Source organism: Haemaphysalis longicornis, unplaced genomic scaffold, assembly GCF_048455015.1.
Source record: "Haemaphysalis longicornis isolate Haplotype H1 unplaced genomic scaffold, Haemaphysalis longicornis Haplotype H1 scaffold_8, whole genome shotgun sequence".
NCBI classification, from domain to species: Eukaryota; Metazoa; Arthropoda; class Arachnida; order Ixodida; family Ixodidae; genus Haemaphysalis; species Haemaphysalis longicornis.
Genome location: NW_027526445.1, coordinates 42,315,887 through 42,334,634, shown reverse-complemented (window position 1 = coordinate 42,334,634; position 18,748 = coordinate 42,315,887). Strand labels below are relative to the sequence as shown.

Here is an 18,748-nt window from a genome sequence, read left to right as displayed (position 1 = left end):
AGCTTTCATCCCATTTCAAAACCCATTCACGGGTACAGTAAATCTAAAATCTGAAGACGTATTTGAAAATTTATGGTAAGTATTTTAAAAGAATTAGATACCCAAATCCTATTTTTATAGGACCCGCCTTCACGTGTTGAACACGATTCATGACTTCTGACATCATGCCGTTCGACTAGCAGCGAAAGTTGTAGCAAGGCCGCCACTCCAAATCCTTCGCGGTTTCCAACCATAACCGTAGCTTTCTATTGCATACTAATGAAATATGTTCATCAATCTTAGTTATATAGGAAAGAAGAAGGATAGCTGTGTAAATTATTACTGGCAACATTTGAACCACACCTGCTCATCAATGAAGCTTACAGTCCTCAAACCAATAGTAGAAACATTCTGGCATATCGCCCGATGGTCTGCCAAAGAGTGTTTGCGCTAGCTCACTTTCTCACATCCAGCCGACGTCGAAGTCAATATTACTAAAATGATTACCGAAAAATAGCAGTGTAAATGTTTATAGGCCACATTTAAACCCAACAACCTTTTTAACGCAACCAACGGATCTAAAAAATAGCATAAGCGTTATGGCGTATAGCCCGATGTTTCCTAAAAAAGTGTCAGCGGGAAGCTAATTTCGCAAATCGTCATGTGTTCGTAACACGTAAACTACATCAAACATTTTCTATCAATTTTATCAATTTTCGCGCGCATTTGAAAGCGATTGCTTTTTCTTCGGCTCTTGGCAGAATTGTTCTAGCTTCTATCCCGAACGAAGGTTGCAGTTGTTTTTAGCTGCTTGTATCTACACTACAGGTGCATTTCTAAGGCTCATGCTTGCAACAGGTAGCACCAAACAAAATTCACTTCGACTACATTTAGTGTTGTATATTTTATACTTTTGTCGTGCGGAGAGATTTATATCGGCCAGTCATGGCGGTGTATTAAAGGCAGGTTGCGAAAACACAGTGCAAATATCAGGAATGGTCAAGGCAGGAACTTTGCATTACAGGCCCCTCATTGAAATCCCACTCTGGACTTGAAAGTGTCTCCACTGTAGGGCGTGGTGCTTCCCAGCACGAGTAAAACTGCTAGGAAAGGCTGGGAGTGAAAACATAGGGAAATATGCGTATGTGAACCTTCAATGTTATAATCAGACAAGAAAACTGCAAATTTAGGTGCGGGAATGAGGTGACACGTGTTTGAGGGGGCTGGGCTAGTCTTGGCTTTTCTACTGGATATACAGTAAAAAAAAACATATGGGAAAGTGCAGTTCTATGTACGCCTGCGTAGTCTATAAGTGAAATGTATACAAGGAAAGGCTTCAAGTGAAAATCTGTTGTAAGCCTAGTGGCCGCTTTTACAATGACGCTGCATATCGATAATCCTCCTAGTTCTCAATCCAATGGAGCCGCTTTGCTCTGCAACGCTATCTCGCTTATCCTCGCCACAGCCGTCACCTTTCAGAAGTCTTATCCCTTGCCATCATAGATGCCTCTTTCACGAGTTGAATAATCGGCTGGTAACGGCGCTGGTGGCGTTATCAGCAGTTTCACTATATAAGCAGTTGCATGGGATGGGCGTGTGTAGCTCGTTCGAAAGAAGAAGAGCCTTAATCAAAGAAGCATCGGTGTGCACAGAAGCACGAATAGGCGCATAGAGAACAGAAAGTGGCTGCCCCACACCGTGGAGTCGCCGCTGTTGCCGTCTCAAGATCCACCTCATCAGGTAGCTACTAATCCCTACCGGAGAAGAGCAACTATCCCGCTTGAAACCCCAACGTGAGCCAATAATTCTTCTTGGACTGCTAGTCTTTCGCAGCGAGGTTTTCCCGGGTATTTGTCACGTCAACGCACGGGCATATCACCGGGTACCCGTTTACGCGTGCGCCACATGGAGGTGGAGAGAGGGGGGCTCGTACAGGTGCAGCTAGGTTTTATGCCCTTGTCGATGGGATGGGAGTTCGCCAGATGGGAGATTTCGACATTGACGTCTCACTGACCCAGGCGACCTGTCTGCTTTCCTAAGTGGTGTAGCAGTTTCGGTTGGAGTGTCACGCAGACAGTGGGAAGCACTATGCATGACGCGGAAATAAACCAAACAGCCCCTGTTTGTCCACGAAAGCGAAACTATAATCCATCCAAGTTGCATTCCGATAATTAACTGGAAAATATGCTCACTTGCAACATACAAACCAACGAATTTTGTTTCGTGCATTACACGAACCTCGTCCAGATTCGGTGGTCATGCTTCTGCACAATGTGGAAGGGCAGTGAACTTTATCTGCTAGTTTTGTACATTTTGCCTCTTGTATAAATCTCTCTCCCAGCACAGTATCCCTTTCCTGAATCCTTTCCCCCTCCCTCATGCAAGAAGTGTCCCTGGCTTGGATATCCAACATGCCGGCAGAGCGTGAAGTGAACAAGTGAGCCTAGGCCCTGTTAACCCTGTCAGTGAATTTTTTCTTCTGCGCAGGGGTCTCCAGAGGCGCATTCTCACCACCGTCCCCCCCCCCCTCCATCCCTCGCTATTCGTGCTTCACCACGACAACCCGGCGTGCTGAGGCAACAACTGCAAATAAATAACTCCTTTCATAGTGCCCTTTCCAATCACGCTCACCAATTCTCAGAGTGGCCCTTCTACGGAGACACTGCCAACCTTCTGTGCTGTGTAGGTCTTCGCCGATATAAATGCATCTTCCCCTTTTCCCGATCCAGCAACACAAGTATTTTACGAGCAGTCCACTCGCGGTTCGGTATCTGAACAACCATGATTGATTGACCGCTGCGAGACACTGCCTGTACCTGTAACCTCCTGAACTTGCATCAATTACAGAGAGGAATATAAACCGGAATAGGAGAAAAATACGGCCTGGATGGTGATTATAAAATTCCCCTTATCTTAAGATAAAGAAGAACGAAAGAAACGTGCATGACTGGCGTCTCAGTCACTGAGGCAAAGTTAGAGGTAAGTGTCATAACCGCTACTTTACATTTGTGTAACACAAGTAAGAGCTTTCGACTTACGCTTCTATCTTAGTACTGCGTTGAATGCATAAGCGCTATGGTTTTCGTGATGGTACTATACTGCGGCGTCGTTTGTCATGCTTGTTCTATAAAACTAGTGCAAGCAGATTTGTGGAATATCAGTGTGATTTTATCAAGAATCCCAGATCTGCAGGATAACACTAACACTTTTAACAGCCATAGCAACAACAACAATAAGGTATTTTGAGTGGTAATGGGACCATTAGAGGGGATGGTCAAATGGCAAGAACTGGGGCTATATGTGGTCTCAACGGGTATAAAACTGAGGTATGTCGGCCAACTTCAAGTGTCCTAACGCACGTTTCTGCTATGCCCCAAGGAAGCAGACGTTGAGGTGCACATATTCAGCTGAAGTGTGTAAATGCACGCATAATTATGACTTCTTCGGGGATTCGCTACTAATACATATCACGTGTCTGGCCTGTTTTATAAATCTAACACTATGCTCGCCTCTTATAACGAAGTTGCGACTTATCTTCGGAACGTTCACTTAACCTCTCATAAAGACATTGAACAACGACGGTGACAGCTGCTGCCGAAAGCTCGTGGCCTAATGAACAGTTAAAGTTTGGCTGAGATCTAACGACATGCTTCACATTTCGAACAAAACCACTGAGGGGATTGTCCAGAAAATGTGCCACCTGATTACGCGGTCACTAGGCGATGCCCGAATTCCTAACGCAATATAGCTTTTGATACGAAAAGCTACGATATGATATGAATCCGCAACAGCTTTCGCATGTACTTCGTAGGCAGATTTAGGTGGCCTCAGTAATTTTTTCCCTCTTCTTTCATTAGCGTTCCTACCCCGATCGGCCCGCCGAGCCTGCACTGCACGCATGAGTGCGCAGTTTAGAGCGAAACATTTCTGCATGAACCAAAATCGCCAAAATATCAAAAAACCTTCGTGTTTATGCAACGCTCTATGCGCAGTGAAATTGATGTGTGCAACGGATAACTGAACAAGTGAAAAATTTTAACACTTCCAATAGCATCTTCTGTATTTATCTCGGTGGTTTTATTGTTTCCATTTGTTACTTGTGTCAAGATTTGATTACATATAGATCAGAACTGCCGCGCCCTGCGAACCGATTTTCCCCACCTAATCTTAAGGATCCAAAATATTTTTTGAATAATATGCGGGGACGAGAAATTGAACTTAATTTATCGCCCTTAGAACTTAAGTGATAGCCCACGCGTTAGTTACATTTTTTTCCAGAAGTTGTAAGGAAACCACACGGCTGCATTTCCTAGTGTACAATAAAGCAAGTGAAAAAAAAAACAGTTTATATAATGGAATTATGTCAACACCTTTTGCATGTTTCCTTTGAAGAGATAATGTGCCAGCATTCGAAGTAAGAACCCCGTTCGACTGAAAATGTAACTTACAAGTGAACCGAGGATTAGGATCATTCTTGTTTTCTTCAATCTTCGCTGTGTAGCCTCCAATGAAGTCCGCAGAGTTGGCGCCATTCACCAAAATATGTCGGTCAATTTGCTTTCTTTGGACAGAAAGAAAGCGCAAATAAGCATATTTTTCACGTGCAGTAGTAAGCAGGAAAAAAAATTAGCTTGAAGAAATTTGAACAGTGCTTAAAAAACTGCGGGCCATTTCACTCTGGGGAGATAAATTATTAGTGTAGGTTTGACATAGACAAACAAGAATTAGGTGAAAGGAATGAACCAAAGTTTTGTCTGTTTAGTGTTGATGGTAGTCATGCCTTACAAACACACGCAAATACACAAAGAAATCGACTAAGCTTTTCAAACGGCATACACAAGTGATTGGACCTGTAAGGTTGAGGTCTAAATCAAGTTCTCAACCGAAAGTGGTACCTATTACCGTTTTTTTTGCAATGCTAAGCCTCCCTCTGATTCTAAGCACCCTTCCCTACTTTCATTAAAAATAAGTGGGGGAAACGTTGGCATGCGAACTGAAGCACCCCTTTTTTAAGCATCCTTCGTATGATAGATTCCAGACATGTGGAAGCGGGCCCGAGCCGACGTTGTTGCCAAGTAATTTTAGAAGTTTTCAATTACAAACAGCTACAACAGTACAGAGGATGACGTACTGGGACATACTAATACAGGCGGCTCAAGCGACACAATAGAGTCGAATGGTAGGGAAGGTGACTGAGTATCAAACCTAAGAGGTCGGTTCACTGTTGGTACATGTTGTTTCCTTGATATATACTAGATACATTATTCCTTTCCTCCGTCTTATCGAGATGCGGCCGCGAAAAAATTGGGAGGTAGATAATTTAGGTTTTTCCAACCTACGTACACTCCCCAATTTGGGCATCGCCATCGTGGAAGAATGAGGGTTCTTAGAATCGAGCAAATACGGTACTTGGTGCCGCAAAACGCGTGGGTGACCTACAGTTTACTTACACTATGCGCTAAAATTAAAACCTATATCGAGAAGTAAACGGCAACTATTCAATGCTGCTTTAAAACGTTATACAAAACACTGGGACACCCGGAAGTCACAACTAAACGTCATGAAACAAAATACCTTAAAAAAACCGGCCTGTAATACGTGTAATAACTTTTAAAAGCAATGACGTATTCTGGGTTCTTGCCGGAATGATACAAAGTTTAACAGTAAACTAGCGAAATTCACGAAGCCGACCACATATTCCAAGACACTATAGATATTGAGAATGCTAATCCCCAAGCACCAACACCATCAATCTCACGCGTAACCACTCTTGTATAAATAATGTCGATCGACTTCACATATCCCACGACCCTTTTTGTTTCCTTGCACGCATCCCGCGGCTGTAAGTGCAAATATTAATAAAAAATGCAAGCTGTGGTCTCTGCTTTAGCAACTCCTTTCACAGAAGCACGTCGTTCACTGCATAGTATTATCTTTTACTTGTATTGTACATCTGATTTTTAAATCGCGTGCTTTCCCTGAAAAACCAAAGCAAAGTAACTTCAATATGTATAGATAAGGTGACAAGACAATAGCATATAAGTGTCGACCAATATTTATAATCCCCTTTTTCAGTAAAGAGGTTGAAAATGTATTCCAACCGTGGCTTTCTATTTCGAGAAATATCATAAAATCTGACACCAAGGCAATTCGCTTTTCTCCCTGGGTAATGAAGAACTTAAGCGATCGTAGCACTCACTGATAAATTCAGACGAGCACTAGATGAGGGTAAGCTTGTTGGGTCGGCTTTTGTTGATCTTACTGAAGCACTTGATTTAATCATCCTTTTCACAAAAGCTCGCTTCGTATGACATATTAGGAGCAGCTTTCCAGCTTTTTTGTAGATACATGTTACATATAGTACTGATAGTTAGCGTTTCTGGGGTGTTTTCAGCCAAAAAATAGTCTTGGCGTCCCTCAATGGTCGATGTAAGGCCTTTTACTATTTTTAGTCCACCCAAATGACCTTGTTTCCTGTCTTTTCTGATGTTTTCTGATAAAACAACTTTTGATGCTTCACATAAATGTATAGAAACAGTGCCAATCCAACGAACACACAATCACCATTGTGTAAACAACCGGTATCACAAAAAAAAGCCCGCCCGCCCGCATCTTCCCACGGGGGGAAAACGAGTAAATGCGTCGCATAGGGGTGATTGCATTGCGCGAACGTTGCGTAATTGGGTAGTTTGTGGTTACCGTTTGAATGTGGGGAGGGTTTTGTCTTTATTATTCTTATTGTTGATTTTGGGACACAGGAAGGACAGGTGAGGGTATTGTGATCATTATTATATTTGAGCGCAGGTGACTGAATTCCGAGCGGCCGCTCCGCCGCTTATATACACTGCGCACGCTGTCGTGGGAGAGGAGTATGGGGGAGAGACGCGCATGCGCACACTTCCGTATACAAGCGCGCGCCCTTTCCACACCCCCCACCGCGCTGTTATCACGGAGCTGGAACGCCGGTAGCCCGCCGCTATCACGTGTACACCTGCAGCAGTTGCTGCTGAGAGCGACGGAGCGCGCGGGCTAACTACTGCGCATGCGGGCGCAGACGGGTTCCTCCCGCACCGCCCCAGCTGCTGTTGAGAGCGACGAGGCGCACGGGGCAGCTACGACGCATGCGCGCGCAGACGCGCTCCTGCCGCACCGCCGCAGCTGTTGAGAGCGAGCTGTTGTTGAGAGCGAGGAGGGTGCGGGGGAGAGACGCGCACCTGCGGAGGGAGCGTGGGGACGGCGCCGACAACATCGACGAGTGACATCGCGAGCCTAAGAAATGCTCCGCATTTATAAATTAGTAATCAATCCGTAACAAAGTGTCTCAGGACCAATCCACTAAGTTGCAACCTTTATACATTGACGTGCGACTGATCTTCGCTTGCAATCAAAGCATATTTCTTGGCGTCCTGCTTCGGAACCTAACGAAATTCAATGTCTACGTCACAGCACTGACAAAAATGATAGCATATGGCATAGGAGTACTTGTTAAAGTGCGCTAATAATTGTGCACACTGACGCTGCTTACATTCCACAATGCTTTCATCCACAGCCATCAGATATAATACATTCTTGGTGCAATATTGGCAATTCATGCCTAGGACATAAATTGCCAAGTTTTTCAGATCATGTACGACAAATCCAGAACCCAGCACTTCGAATTATTACTCGTAGCCAATACAACACCCATAAAACACCTCCTTTCCAAAAGCTTCGAATTTTCCTTCTTGATGGGCAGACAAGTTATACTATTAGTATTACGGCATATCGCCTGTTCAACAACCAAAATATCACGCATGCAATATGTTGACGGGATCTCGCTAACCCTAATAACACCCACCTTTCTGAAGAAAATAATTTTCTACTCCAAAATTTAAGGACTAACTACGGCATGGGCACTTTCGAATTTGCTTCCCTTAGGCAGTGGAAAAACCTGGCGTTCCCTATCAAAGCCTCCCTACCGATCTCTCAACTTGTTTAGGCGCTTATCGCGTTCTACACTTCAGCCATCAGAAGGCGTCACGTCTCTTGCACCTTAAGATATCCTGGACCTTACAAATATGTGTGTGTATATGTATGTGGCCGCGTATTTGTACACATTTGTATCAGCTGATGTGAACACATCAAATCCGATATTTGTGAATATATATATTTCTGCATCTGTGTGTATGACTGCATGTGTACACACATCTGTGTCACGTTTAGTGCTGTGAATAGGTTAGTATAACGATTAGGCTGCTAGATACTTTAAATGTTTTGGGCACACTCTGCCATTTTTTATTCCTGCATTTCTGTGGCATATTAGAACAGTTTTGACATTTCGTTGCTTGATAATTTCTTTTTTCAATTGTATAACCCATGCGTTTATATTTGTCCCACGACTGCGCCTATTCATTATATTGGTATTAGTAATGAGGGGTGCCAACTGCACTTTTCTTCACTGTGGGGCGCCTGCATGTACACTAATGTTGCGTTATTTTGTTTGTGTACAAAAGTGGCACAAAAAGAAAAACTATCGCGATGCGTCTAAAAAGGGTGCATATTTTTTTTCTAAAAACTTCACCCTTCTTCTGGGGAGGAGAAATGTTGTGAAACGAGAAAATATAAAATAAAAAAAGTTCGACAATGAATCTGGCGACCAACATTGTGAAGCAACGATGTGCAAAAAGTACAGCAATTGCTTTGACTAAATATATTCACGATAGTCATAAGTGTGTCCGACGTTACCTGGAAAGAGTGGTGACCAGAAAATGTTGTATCCCCTCAAGGAGTTAACAGTAAATTTACGTCGGCGAAGAAAGAGTATGAGCTCGAACGGTTCTTACATGTATCAGTGTTTCCCTACTCCATCGGCCTTCCCTAACACCCACAAGATAAAACATGGTTGATTGCAATCAATGTCCGAGGTGTAGGCGTGACTCAAAGTGCCGAAGAGCGAAAAAATAAGAAATAGTGCGCAAAGAACCGGAAATGGTCACACTACGACGCCATTCAGTACACAAAGAGCCCGTAGTATTACGAGCTCTTTGTATTATTACGAGTAGTATTACGAGTATTACGAGCAAAGACAATTATTCGTACTTTTTTTAGCTCTCACGAAATCCCAGCACAGCTAAAAAGTCAGACGCTTGCTCCTTTGAGCGCATCTATGGGCCTCGTGCACTGCAGGTTGAAGTTAGAGTTCCTGTATATAATCCAGTTAACAAATGGCGCCATCTGTTAGCGGCGGCGTAATTTTTTACGAAAAACAAAAATAAACATATAGAGCAGTTCGCAGCTAGGCTCAATTTAAACAACCGGGAAATTAGCATACAACAATTGCGGCGTGTTATTACGTTCGCAGTTATATTCATAGAAATATTCCGCTCGCGAGTTGTGGGGGAAAACAAGCTGAAATATTTTAGAAAGCACCCATTCCCCAATAAAAAGACAGCAGTACACGGATCAGCTGCCTGCGACGCCGACGTGCACAAATCACTTAGTATCCGAGAAGAAATAACACGAACAGACCCATAGGTGCATTTCCGTATCTGCACGAATTGACGTGAGAACGCTGCGACAAATGCTGTGTATCCAACAAATGGAACGAGTGGTTATTTTTGTAGCTCCTCAAATAGAGTTTGGTGTCAGTATAAATGTGCACGCATCAGAAAATGCATGGAGCATCACACTGATATGCATGCTTCCACTGTACGTAGACATACCAGAAAAATATAAATAAAGCTTTAAAATGGCAACATTAGAGTCGTAAATGTTTACACTACACAGCGACACAACAATAATCTGACGGACACGCACGAGCCACAATTCGGAGGCTCGGATCAACAGTTTTGTTGAAACGACTCTCATATATCTCAAACACATGTTCTTCTACAACTTGCGCCACAGTAGGTGAAAGGAAATTAGTTCAAGTGCAGCTCGTTCGCAAAATATTTTTGCTGACAAAGATAACATGCACGAGCATCATGTGATGTTATCGGCAGGATCAATGGACCTTCATGGTGTCCCGAGATCTTGGAGTGAGATGGACCACGGTAGAAATGCGTCAAACCATTCATATAACGCGAAATTCAAGAAACGGTTAAAAAAACCGACAGCCTCACTGTCTCTGCCGAAGGCGACAGACTTGGGTGACGGGAGCGGCGACCGAGAGCAGGCAGCATAACTGCGGTAGAACATCAGCCGCCGGCGTCAGCGACGGTGTTGCAGCTGCACCTGACGTGCAGAGACGGACTAAAGCATTGCTCCATTCCCGCTGATTGTACTTTTTGAGTGGCAGTGGCGTCGGCCTTGAACCGGCCGTCCGACAGGAGCGGAATTCCACGACCGATGTCTTCCTTCTCCTCTTCAGGTCCTTTTCATATGCGCTATCTCCAATGTTTTCTTCCTCTTCTTCTCCTTTGGCCGTTTTTTAATCTGTCGCCGCTGCTGCCTCGTGTATTCGACGCCATGCCCACCGGTTTCATTACAGTACCCCCCCCCCCCCCCCCGCGAGTTCATCGGGTAGGCCCGTGACTTGCAACAAGTGTGGTAAAAACGGCCATAAAACTGAAAACTGCCGCCCTAAGGACTTGGAGACAAGACAGGTTTCAGCTTGCACGATAAACAAACACCGCCTGCCGAAATCACGCATTTCGGAGCCTCATGGCCTCATGGAGGCCCCAGCGAAAGATGGAATAGATGGGGAAGAAATTTCATTCGTGGTCGTAAAACAAAAGCAGACATTCAAAGACGTATGTGTTTCGACAGAGTTGCCACCAGAACATCAAGAGGAGTTCATCTTGGTTGAAAACAAATGCGCTCAAAAAACAGGGACGAAGGAAGACGTAGACAGCACGGCGCTTCCTTCGTCCCTGTTTTTTGGGCGCTTTTGTTTTGAACCAAGATGAACACCTACCAACTAGCCCAACTTTCCGTTCTTCTGCATCAGCAGGAGGCGCGACATCACTGCGAGTATCAGAATATCTTCAGCAATATTGCTGGCAAAATCAACCTTCTTGAGTGTCGTCTACACCTTACCAGCGCGACGCTTGTGTACGTAAGGCAGTGCCCTATACCTTTTGCACTGGAAGAGGCAATCAACGCAGAAGTACAAGAGAGGCTGCGGTTGGGTGTCCTCAAGATGTCATGCTCTCCATACAATGCTCGATTGCTCCCAGTAAGAAAACCAGACAAGACCATACGTCCCGGCGAAGACCACCGCGAACTGAGCAAGCTGTTACTTCCCGACAGTGAGCCGATGCCACGAAGAGACGTTGTCTGGGCACAACTGGAACCGAAGAAGATAATTTCTCAATTTGAATTCACGAAAGGTTACTGGCAAGTCGCAATGGCAGCCGAGAGCCAGGAGAACAGTGCTTTTTATACCAAGTCTAGGTTATATGAGTTCAAATGTATGCCTTTTGGAATAAAAACAGCGCCTGCTGTGTACGCCAGGCTTATGAGAAAGGTTTTTTAAGGCGTTGGAAATATCTTACACTAGTTTGACGATGTCCTTGTTGCGACAGAAACTTGGAGTTAGCACGTCAAAGGGCTACGGGCAGTTTTAGAACGAATACATGAGGGCAACTTAATCGTTAAACACAAAAAGTCCGAAATAGGCCCGACGACGGTGGCTTTCCTAGGGCATAAGATTGGAGACGGGGAAGTACTACCCACAGAGTAGAACCATGAAAAGATTATTGGTTGAAAACGACCACAAACCCAGAAGGAGATTCCATCTTTTCTTGGACTCATAGGTTATAACCGCGAATTTATGGCCAATTACGCCCAAATTGCAAAGCCTTTAACGGACCTGACACGAAAAAAGTAGAAAAACATCATTGACTGAACTGATGAAACCGAACAAGCATTTGGATGGGCAACGGATGTTATCATCAGCCCCGATTCTTAATTCACCAGATATAAAGACAGAGTTTGTGCTGCGGACAGATGCGCCGGACAAAAGCATCGGCGCAGCCCTACTTCAAGAGAGCCGTGGGCAGCTGCATCCGGTGTCGCAGGCCGGCAAAGCCCTTTCACCACGACAAAGCAGACATTCAACAGTTGAACGGGAATGCTTGGGACTGGTCTGGGCCATACGAAAGTATCACATCTATCTATATGGGAAAGAGTTCCACCTCGAAACTGACCATCGGCATCTCCAATACTTCTAAACCACCAAACACATTAACAACCGTGTGCTTAGGTGGAGTTTATTCCTGCAACAGTACTCTTTCAGAGTGCAGTACATGAAGGGGGGTGAAAACGTCGGTGCAGACTTTCTCAGCCGTGTGTAGACGCCTTTTGCCAGGACAGCCGTGAAAGTGTGTGCGTGTTTTTTGCCTTCTCAAAAATACTGCTATATTTGTCTTTTATTTTTAGAAAGTATGCGTGCTCCCGCCGATGCAACTTTCTTGTGTGGTTTGTACTGTATTGAAACCGGTGGGCTAGGCGCCGAAGACACGAGGCAGCAGCGGCGACGGATAAAAAAAAAACCCGCCAAAGGAGAAGAAGTTGAAGCAAAAAACTGGGAGATAGCACATAGGAAAAGGCCCTGAAGCTGAGAAAGAAGAGATCCGTCGTGGAAATCCGCTCCCCGTTGGACGTCCGGTTGAAGGCCGACGCCACTGCCACTCACAAAGTAAAGCCTGCGGGAATGGAGCAACGATTTAGTCGATCGCTGTACGTCAGGTGCAGCTGCAACACCGTCGCGTTCGCCGGCTGCTGATGTTCTGCCGCAGTAACGCTGCCTGCTTTCGGTCGCCGCTGCCGTCACCCGTGAAGTCCTGATCCTTCCGCCCGAACTGTGATGTGAGACTTCTGTTTTCCTCGTCATGTTTTTGGTGTCGTATAAACCATTTGACGCGTACCACCCTGCTCATTCTCGTTTCGAAGATCGTATGACACCCTGACGGTCAGAGATCCTGCCGAAAACATTATCACACACAAGTATTCACACTGGCATGCAGTTACACAAACATCAGGTACAACTCTATCAGCTTTGAAACAATATTCATTACTACAAATGGTCTTTTTTTTCATCTGCACTTCGAACGAGAGACGAACCTTTTGCGCACAATTATAGCTCCTGTTGTGCGCTCTACCATATCTGTACCCGTGTCTAGGTCGAGCGTTAAACAACAAGGCAAAGAAACGTTTAGAGGCCTTCAGGAAAGCTTCCTCACGCGCATCTACATCTGAAAGTATTCGCATTTTATACACGCGTTTATAAACCTACGGAAACACCTAAAAAGCATCGCTAAATGTTTCCGAGCCCATCCAACGAACAAAGCGCAGATTCAGCAGTTCGCGGTAGAGTTTAGCCGAACAGTTGCATTTTCAAATACCTGCCTCTATAAACCTGAATCTTCGGGCTCTGAAGCCGCATACCCTTGGTGTCACAATATACACAGGAACGTTTCGCCGTATTTCACACACACAACAGACATCAAATCACTTCCTGGCCCGTAAAAGGCTTAGTGGAGTTTACACGGGAGAAATTCGCTTCTGCAAGCCCCGTGAAAGTCGCGTTGCCGGTCTTTCCTTTGCGAAGCTGTCCGCCAAATGATGCCAGTTACGCCAGTTATGCCCCGCCGAGGATCTAAGGGCTAAAGCCGAACAAACCAAATCGTTGCCGGCGCCGATGGCACATTGCGCCGTAATATAATCAATATAATGCTGTTGCGGGAACGAGGGGCCCCACAGAACAGGAGTACAGCATTATCTCCATTGGTGGAGCGATCGCGGCTTCTCGCACACACACATTATCGCTTCCAGGAGGCGATGCGCACACACGCACACTCCTGCGCTACTTTTTCTTGTCGTAGGTGGGCTCGCGGGTTTCCGCTTTTATATTTTTATTTTTCATTTGAGCTACATCGCTGCTGTTTAGTTGAAGCCGTTCTGAAATGGCAGCGTGTTCATACGGCGCGGAAGCAGACCCGCACTTGCATACAACCGATTTTGTTTTGATGAATCGCTTTCCCGTCGCCCTTGCGAAACCTTTTCTCTTTATTAAAGTACCGTTTGGCTATTCCTATCGCATTGGAAAAGAATAGCGGTCATTCTTCCTTTCTTGGGCTGATATTCGTACACTGCCAAACGAGACTTCACGGGACGGCGCCTGCTCGCGGAATTCAGCAGTTATTTCTTCGTTGTCCGCAAGGTGGCGTGGACCACAGTAAATCATTGAATCATTGTGCCATTATATCATCGCACAAGGCCCATAACACGTTGCCCGGGTTGTAGCGCGGAAAATGTTGGCGTGAATGGAGCTCAAATAGGCGTACTGACATTTAGTCGCCTACGAGCAGGAGCAATAAAAAAAGGCCCCGTTTAGCATGAAACCGGACAATTAGAACACAGTTAGTGAAGACGATGACCTTCTTGGCTTTTTAACCTAGAAAACTTTTGCCTGCAATAGGTGTTTCTGTGCCTCGATTCAGGCACCTGCGTGGGAAAGAATTGCCTCAGCTTGATTTCCCGTCCGATGCAGTTTTCTGCCCAACTAAAGCTTTCATTTCATTGCTAGGGGAGCAGTATTTTGATATTTATTAGAAAATTTTAAAGGTATTATAGCGATTTCTGTCCCCACGTCGCTCATGACAAAAATTTATAATACACTAAAGGTTAGTCATTAGTGTTAGTATTGTTGATGCCACTCTTTTCTGTACGCAGCCAATTTTGGGGCGCAGGGATCCTTGGTAACCTTTCCAAAAATCACAAGCGCAGCTTTCCTGTTGAAGACAACGCTTTTATTGCGCTTGTTGTCTTTCAAGAGATTATTAGCGCGCCTTAATAAGTTCTCCTATGGCAAGTGCCATCTCTTTTCTCAGTTGGTGGCATGGACATTAAATATCAAGATATTCTCAAGCAGGACGACAAAAAATTTGCATTGATTCAAGCGAAGATAGGATGCACGTCAATGTATAACAGTTGCAGGTATAACGGCTTGGTTCCGAGAAGAAAAGACAAAATTTGTTGTTTTTCTCAAATTTATTACAAATTTGTATGAGGTTACCTTAAAAGAGTGGAAACCACAACTTTTTACATTCACCACACGGAGTCAACTGTAAAATGACGTACGCGCAGAGAGAGTATCTGCCTGAAGTGCTCTGAATTTGTCAATGTTTCGCTACACCATCGGCCTTCCTCGACATTCGTTGTATCAAACATTGAAAGGGGAAAATTAATTCGAAGTTGTAAAGACGATAGCCCTTGTTGGCTCCTTGACCAATAAAATGTTGGACGGTCAGTGGTGAGCTACTTGTTGTCATTGGTGTGTGATTGGTGTGTCAGTGTGTCATCATTGGTTTGTCAAAAAATTAGGCAACAAGCGTAAGAATTTGCCTGCTACAACTACAAGCTCAATTTTCCGAACTTCTTTTCTTTGTTCTCGCTTTTGCCGTAACATAATTAATGCACCCTCTAAACATGAAACAAATTTAAGGCAGCTTCGGCTTATTGTTGGCCGGACCAGTCAGGTGGTTGAAAGTTTTACTGTCATCTCTAAAAATCGGGGAAAGTGCCTGGGTGCGGCAACGCCCACGCCTTGTCCGATGGTCACAAACCCGTAGGCAATCGAGGCTTCTTCTGCCTGCTATGTGACTGTGTCCTGAACTTGGAATTGAGGGAACAGTGCGTCCTGCCCTAGCTCAAGACGTGCTAGTAATACATTATGGGTCGAAAGGCGTTGACGACTTTTCAGCACTGTACGGTTGGTGCGGCACGCATCTACGAAGCTTAAATGCGTGAAGTGGGGTGGAATGTTACCCACTTGAACGGAGCCTGCATACTAAAGCGTTGTTTCCTAAGTTTCATTACGTCTTTATTTCAACTATTCTACAGCCATTTTGTCCCCGAGATCTGATATTTACCACGCGAAAAAACTACTTTATATTTCTTAATCTGTAGACGTAGACGTGAATAAGTACTCACCTGGTGAAATCTTCGAGCTGAGCGAGAGCTGCCTCGATACGGCCATTCCTGGTGAACGTGAAGTTGGACAGGACTCGTCTGATTTTCCATGGCAAGAATTGGAAAATTGGGGCACTTCCTAATGTGTCCCTGAGCTGAATCATTACTCGGTGCAGGTCCAAGCGACTAGGGTGGTCGCGTGGCAAAGCGCCGAAGAAGAATGATGCAATGGTGTTGAATGCACATTGCATTACGAGCTTCTGGGCCGAAACAGGCTGGCTGTTTGTTTTGCCGATTTCCTCGGCGAAATTACGAAACTCCTCCTGTCGCCATTGCAAAAAAATGAATGGAAATCGCAAGGGAAAACATTAGACGCGACGACGACGCACCTTGCAAAAGCTTTTAGCATTGTGAATTCTTCTTTGAGGAAACTGCTCGAACATGACCAAATTTTCTGTTGGTTGCCAAGAGCCTTATAACCATCATAGCAAAGTCCTGAAAACGTTTACAAAGGTTTAAAATATAAATGGTCTAAAAACTGCTTTCCAGAAACTGCCAAGGGGTGAAAACCTTTACACATGTTTCGACAACGTCAATTATTTAGCAGCTGCTTTCTAGAACAGCCGCCGCTGCAACAATTGATCGATGCAGTGGCAAGTTGACCACTTAGAATCATAACTAGGTGGTTGCTTGTGCTTGTTCATATGCGTTTGGCAAACTGTGACAGATAAGACTACATGTCATGAAGTGGTGGCAAGAGTTATTGGGTACATTGAAATACGATATGTGTGAATAATTTAGATTTAAAATCGGAAGCCATCGTTGGTAAGAATTTATCACAAGAATTTCAGGGAAGCGTGCACTGATACAAAAGAGTTGAATGGCGAAGCTGTTGCAGGTGAGTATTGTGGCACACATACTTAAGTTTCCATATCATTGAGTGTGCTAGTACCCCTCGTCATATGCATCGAAGAGGTAGTCGTCTTCTCCGCGGCGACTGGTGGATGCAAGGTCATCCTCAGCTTTGTAGACTTCCACCAGCTCTTCGTCATCAGCTCGAGGCACCGGTAGCGAGATCTACCCAATCGTGTCGGGAAGGGCTGGCTCACTTGTAGCAATGTCTCCAATTAGTCATAAACGGTTTTCGAGAATTCGGCATGTGCGGTGACCTTTCCTAAGCAGGGTGTGTTTTTCTCTTATGTATTAGCGCTATGGATTTTTTTACATGCCTAATAGCGCTCGACGAAAGCGCTGGAGCTTGTTTTTTTTATAAACCTTCTGCGCGAACTGGGGACTCGGTGGTCGCTGCGCGGCACGCGCTCGCGAGAGCTGGGCATTTTCGCCTCATTAGGGTTTTCGTCACTTTTTTTGCTAAAGTCACTGCGCAAACCTAGGATTCTCGGTGGTTGCCAAGGGGCACGTGCTCGCATGCTCGCAGCATTGTCTCGGCATGTTTTCCTGCAGCGGCGAACTTACGGCTGTTTCAAGAGCTCCGCCGTGAGAACATCGGTGAATTACATTTTGAGTGATGCTTATGGAAAGAAAATTCACTTCTACACCGGTTTAAGGCTTGAGTGATGCCAAAACGTAGTCATGAAGAAACCGTCAATTGGACAGTTTTCTCGTATAACAAAGAGCGGCAAGAATGGGGGTTGCGCTCAATAAATGCCGTCACTGCATTAGGTTACCATTGGGCTTACAACAAAATCATGCAGTGCACTTAATCGCTGGACTTGAAGACTAAAACATTTTTGACGGTAGAATAGTTTTTTTACTTAATTGAACAAAATAAAGAAGTTTTGATAAGAAACGGCGCATCAATTATTGAATGTTTACAGCAAGACATGCGACATCTTTGATGTTATTGGAGTTTATTATGAAAGCTTGACTATGAAAACACCTTTCAAGCATTGATAAAGCCGAGCCCTAGGATTACTTTCCTAATTTAAACATTGTTCAATGACTGTGTATTTATTTAAAGAATGTGATATTAGAGGCTTTGCACAAGGAATCTGGCACCCTCCCATCTTCGGTTAAGCAGACATGAAGGTACCCATCTTCTGCGATTACAGACACATTCCTCTCCCCACATCCGCTTTGCCATGCTATATAACCCACTGAGAGCCCCGCTCCTTGCAATTTCTGGTACTGATGTGCAAAAAATCTTTAAATTTGCCTCCTATTCCGTTGCGTTCGTACGAGCAGTAGAAGGCTCATCTGGCTGGTGTTCGCATTGTAAATTAAGAATTCGTAAAGAGAGCTGGGAGGGCAAGTCGCACCTTGGCTATGCCGGAATACGGATGCCCTCCGTCGGGCGAGTGCTCTGATGTCAGCACTTACACTCATAAATAAAAGTTGTTTCTATCTCTCTTTCTGTGCTCCTTATAAAATCCCTGCCGCTGTATGACGGTGTGCTTATTCGGTCAATGAGAAATTGTCCCAGTGCTGCAATAGCTGAGGATGAAGCTAGTTTTGCAGAATCTGCGATTTTCCCTCTACCCTCTTCCATAACGATATTTCAGGCACCACTCCCCTGTCATGTGTCAGGGCACCCCCCAAGAGGGGATGCATAAAAACCCACAAAAATGAGGAAAAAGAACAAAGGAACGACTATTCGAAGTGCGCGCCAGGAGCGCGCCAATCAGCAAGCGCCAGCGCCGACGCACCGAGGAATCCTGGGAAAAGGTGGCAGCACACTGGTCGGCCAATCAGGGAAGGCCACGCAGGTGACAAGTGGCGAGATGGCCATATAAGGACAGGGAGGAAGGAAGAAGCCAATGGGAGTGCGCCTCGGGAGAGCCCAGAGGATATAAAAGCGGGGCGCACAAAGAGAAGGGGGAGGCAAGACAACGGGAAGCAGACAACCAGGAGGCGG

General features: G+C 45.0%; 1 protein-coding gene across 1 annotated transcript in view; it reads right to left on the bottom strand.

Moving 5' to 3' along the window:
• Nucleotides 1–18,748, bottom strand: part of LOC144148175 (cytochrome P450 2G1-like) — a 38,548-nt gene that overhangs the window by 7,674 nt on the left and 12,126 nt on the right. Inside the window, exons 5-6 of the mRNA XM_077679756.1 lie at nucleotides 15,895–16,196; nucleotides 4,428–4,540 (exon numbers count right to left, since the gene is read on the bottom strand). Of these exons, the coding sequence (XP_077535882.1) occupies nucleotides 4,428–4,540; nucleotides 15,895–16,196 (415 nt within the window). The remainder of the gene's footprint in view (nucleotides 1–4,427; nucleotides 4,541–15,894; nucleotides 16,197–18,748) is intronic.